The 3,922-nt window shown below is 50.3% G+C and overlaps 1 protein-coding gene across 1 annotated transcript; it reads right to left on the reverse strand.

The window, feature by feature from the left end:
* Positions 1 to 994: 994 nt before the first annotated feature.
* On the reverse strand, positions 995 to 3,600 carry LOC125536488 (omega-hydroxypalmitate O-feruloyl transferase). The gene is made up of 3 exons (XM_048699716.2): positions 3,465 to 3,600; positions 2,888 to 3,361; positions 995 to 2,022 (listed from the first exon to the last, which is right to left on the reverse strand). Exons 1-3 carry the CDS (start codon positions 3,465 to 3,467, stop codon positions 1,156 to 1,158), a joined length of 1,344 nt encoding a protein of 447 aa, XP_048555673.1. The 5' UTR covers positions 3,468 to 3,600; the 3' UTR covers positions 995 to 1,155.
* Positions 3,601 to 3,922: the final 322 nt, after the last annotated feature.

The raw sequence follows: 3,922 nt of genomic DNA on the forward strand, positions 1-3,922 counted from the left end.
TCATAGTCATGCAAGGGACCAAACACCCTATTTGTCAATGAATGAACTGGGTATGAATGAACTATCTATGATACTTTGCAATTCATGCGCCTTCAGAGATCTAAAGATACAAATAGGGGGGAGGAGTCTGCCTGAATGGTTGTCCCGTCGCTGTCAAAACCCAGCACAATATGCGATACTAACAAGACATAAGCCCTTGGTAAAAACATCTTGCATGTACAAATTAATTGCCTCATTTATCGAATGCATATATATTTTGCACCATGACTGCAACGAGGTGTCGCGGCGTGAAATGTCATAAATCAAGATCATGCTATGTGCATAATTCATAAAACATGTTCATCGTAGCTTGCTTAAATTTTCGGTTGCAATTTGCCAATGCGTCCTGGGCACAATGGGTCATCTAGTTTTATAGACAAATACATAGCCTTGTCTTGAGATTGGAGAGTTCTTTCTACCTTATTCTTATGATTCCTCGTGGAGTTCATCCTGATGCATTCTCGACGACTTGAGTGCGGTTGTATATTTTTTTTTCATGATCGACTCGCGGATTGCATCAAATTAGTGCCCGGAGACTTGAGCGTCGTTATTTGGGTTAGTGCGCAGATTGTGAAGTGGCGGTCCACTCGAATCACGGGCTACCGTTGGCATCCTATTCCTCCTGTCATAGTGCCTTGTTTATCCCGGCTACCCACAATTGATCATCTCATTCAATATTTGATCCTACAACATGAAGATTGGGCTGCCCTTTGCGCACCTCTCTCCGAAGCGAGTACCTATGCCAAATGGTCTAAAAAACATAGCTAGTATTCATCATTGATTTCTTTTACAATATAATCATACAACATTATAAAATTCCTTTTTTTAGATAACCACATAAATATGATTATTTCACGTTGAATCTAAATATTGGTTTAAATGTTTATTTGATCGAAAGTCTAGGATGTCATGTTTTTTGTATTGGAGGAAGTATAGTTTTACAAACATACTCATGTAAAAAAATTCAAAGTTTTATACCAGGGACTAGTTGGTAATTAAATGACTCACACTTAATAATACAATTAACATAACCATGCTAACAAGTAACAAACACATGCAAAACAAGCATAGAAACACCGAGCGCAGTCGCTGACGTATCCAATCGGTCTGGGCCGATCATATCTCGTCCATGAGCTCTTGGAAAGTGTCCATGGCGGACGCCGGCAGGCCGAGCAGGACGTTGATGCTCTTCCTCTCCTTGCCGTGCGCGAGGAAGAGTATGACCTCCTTCTCCGGCAGCGTGACTGGCCCGGACATGGTCGGCTCGCCCCAGCCGAAGTCGGCGCCGTTGAACGCGAGCCGCGACCACGTGGTGATGAGCAGCGTCGACGCCAGCGATGGCCGCGCGCGCGTCGCCTCAAAATAGTCCACCGCCGACCGCATATACTCGTCCGTCACCATCCGCACGGCCTCCTGCACCTTCCCGGCCGCGCGCGACACCGGCGCCGACAGCAGATCCCCCGCCGTCGCTAGGGCGTTGGTCAGCACGATGCCGTTCCCGAAGTACCCCTTTGGGAGCGGAGGCACGAAGCGGCGGCGCCCGTCCACGGCGAACAGCAGCTTCGTCTGCTGCTCCGGCGCGAGCCCCAGCGCGCGGGTGCGAGCGCGCCAGACGAGGCCGGAGAGCGCCTCGAAGGTGGTGCAGCGCTCGAGATCCCCGTCGGCGAGGGCGAGGCCGCGGACGCGCTCAAGCCTGTCCGGGTCGAAGCAGAAGGAGCGGTACACCAGCTCCTGGCCGCCGTAGAGCGCCGCCATTTCCGAGACGTCAGCGATCTCCTCGAACTCGTGGTGCGGGTTGGAGATCGCCGGAGGGTCGCGCGCGCGGAGCACGGAGCGGTCGAGGAACGGTGGCACGGTGAGCTCCGTGGCGCCGCGCGCCATCTCGGCCCAGGAGTTGACGAACTCCATGGCGCCCAGACCGTCGAACATGCAGTGGTTCATGGCCAACCCGAGGCTGAAGCCGCCACATTCAAACCTGGTCACCTGCGAATTAAATTGACCAATGGTAAAACTTCAATTATTTTACTGACTCCCGGGGTGATCCTCTTTTCGAAAAAAGTTTTAAGTCAAAGTAAGTAATACTACGAACTTTGTCAAAGAAACTACACAGTTCGAATTCATTATCGACAGTTCAAATTCATTAAATTTGCAGCAGACGTGTTTTGACTAATTTGGGTGTTCGACGTATCAATGTTAACTACTAATTTGGTGCAACTAATCTTGTGTGAGTTTTGGACCCTAGCTGCATGCACTACATGACTGGATTAGTTAGTGAATGACATGTGCCTGTCAATGTATCATGAGGTAGCTCGACAACTAAAACTAAACGGATGGTATGATTTGGTTGATTTATAGGTAGAAGTGGTTGGGCTAACAATGTAGAACAAAGTCCCTATAAAAAATACAATGTATCAGTAAAGAAATATTTGTCCGAAGAAAACATATTTGGATTTAGCAAAGCGGGTAGAACTGAAGAAACCATTGTATTTCTACGAGGAAAACATATTTCTGGCTGCCCCACTGAACTCACTTTTCAACCCCAAAAGCTATTGAACTCAAATTTGTTCAACCCTCGAGTAGTAGTACTAGCCAACCAATACTAATTTCAATTATTGGAGTCACGCGCGTTGCAGGCAGTCCGTTTCCAAGTTACTTGCCGCTGGCAAGTCCAGAATGCTTCCTGTTCCTTTGAAAAGAAAAGGGCGCAAGGCTCCACGCCGCCATTAAAAGCGCAGCTCAGGGCAACGCACCCCGGCATCGGCAATGCCCGACTCGGCAACGGAGGGTGACGGAAATACGCAGTTAAAGCATGTCTGTGCGCGCGAGCAACGTGTGTGGCGTGGTGTACCTGCGCCGTCATGGGCGGCATCTCGAGGATGTTCTTGGCGCCGGGGACGGAGTACACGAGCTGGCCCAGCGCGGCGGGGTCCGGGGTGGAGAGGTCCCCGATGAGGGCGAGGTCGCAAGCGGCCTCAGCCTCCACGAACGGGACGCCCTCGCCGGTGCACTCCACGATGAGCTTCATCTCCGGGCTGATGCCGAGGCGGCCGGCGAGCGGGTGGTAGTGGACGAGCACGCGAGCCAGCGCGGCCCGGAGCGCGTCCGCGGCACCTTCGTTGCCGCGGCCCGATGGGCACTTGAAGCAGTACACGGTCTGCACGATCACCGCGATGTTCTGGTCCAGGTTGGACAGGTAGTACTGCTCCCCCGTCGGCGTGGCCTCCGCCGGCGACACCAGCGTCGGCTCGCCGCGCTTCACCGACATCAGCTGCACCTTGCTGCCCGCCATGGTGGCCACGCCGTTCTGCTTCGCCTCCGCAACCTGCACGTACGCATAACATGACACAAGAAGAAAGTGTCAGACACGAAAGTTTACATGCATGTGTAATCAGCGACGGGCAATTGAGTTGGTATTGCACACTCACCATTTTGATGGTCTCTCTGAGTGTAAGGAAAGACAGAGATTTGTGGGTTTAAAGAGGGAGAAAATACAGGGGAGGTGTGTGGGTTCTGTGTTTTGAGGTGATGAGTTTGTGGGGAAGTGTTTATATAGCGAAGGGTAGCTTGCTTGAGGTGGTCAAGGTTAGGATGGGCTGATGCAAGAACCGTTGGGGTTGGAGGGGTTGCATAACAACCAATGCTGTTCTGCCTAGGGCTTGGATTAATGAATTTGTACAGGAGAATCAGGACAAGGAAACACGGCTTGTTTAGGAGCAATTGTTGGCGTATATGGTTATCATGTTATGTACAGCTATTAACTCATGAGCAGTCTATAAAAGCATGATTAAATAATATAACCAGTTGTTGGCTGTAGCATGTTATCATGTCATCTATAGCTAATGTAATAGTCAACATGTGTAGTAGTAGTAGTTAGCTACTACTC

This window comes from Triticum urartu, chromosome 2A (assembly GCF_056163025.1).
Source record: "Triticum urartu cultivar PI428250 chromosome 2A, HENAU_Tu73, whole genome shotgun sequence".
Taxonomy (NCBI): domain Eukaryota; kingdom Viridiplantae; phylum Streptophyta; class Magnoliopsida; order Poales; family Poaceae; genus Triticum; species Triticum urartu.

Bases quoted from the DNA above. Each gene is read 5' to 3' on its own strand.
- LOC125536488 (XM_048699716.2), bottom strand. The intron at 2,023-2,887 runs GTACACCACGCC...TTTAATTCGCAG, and splicing joins TGCCGCCCATGACGGCGCAG to GTGACCAGGTTTGAATGTGG.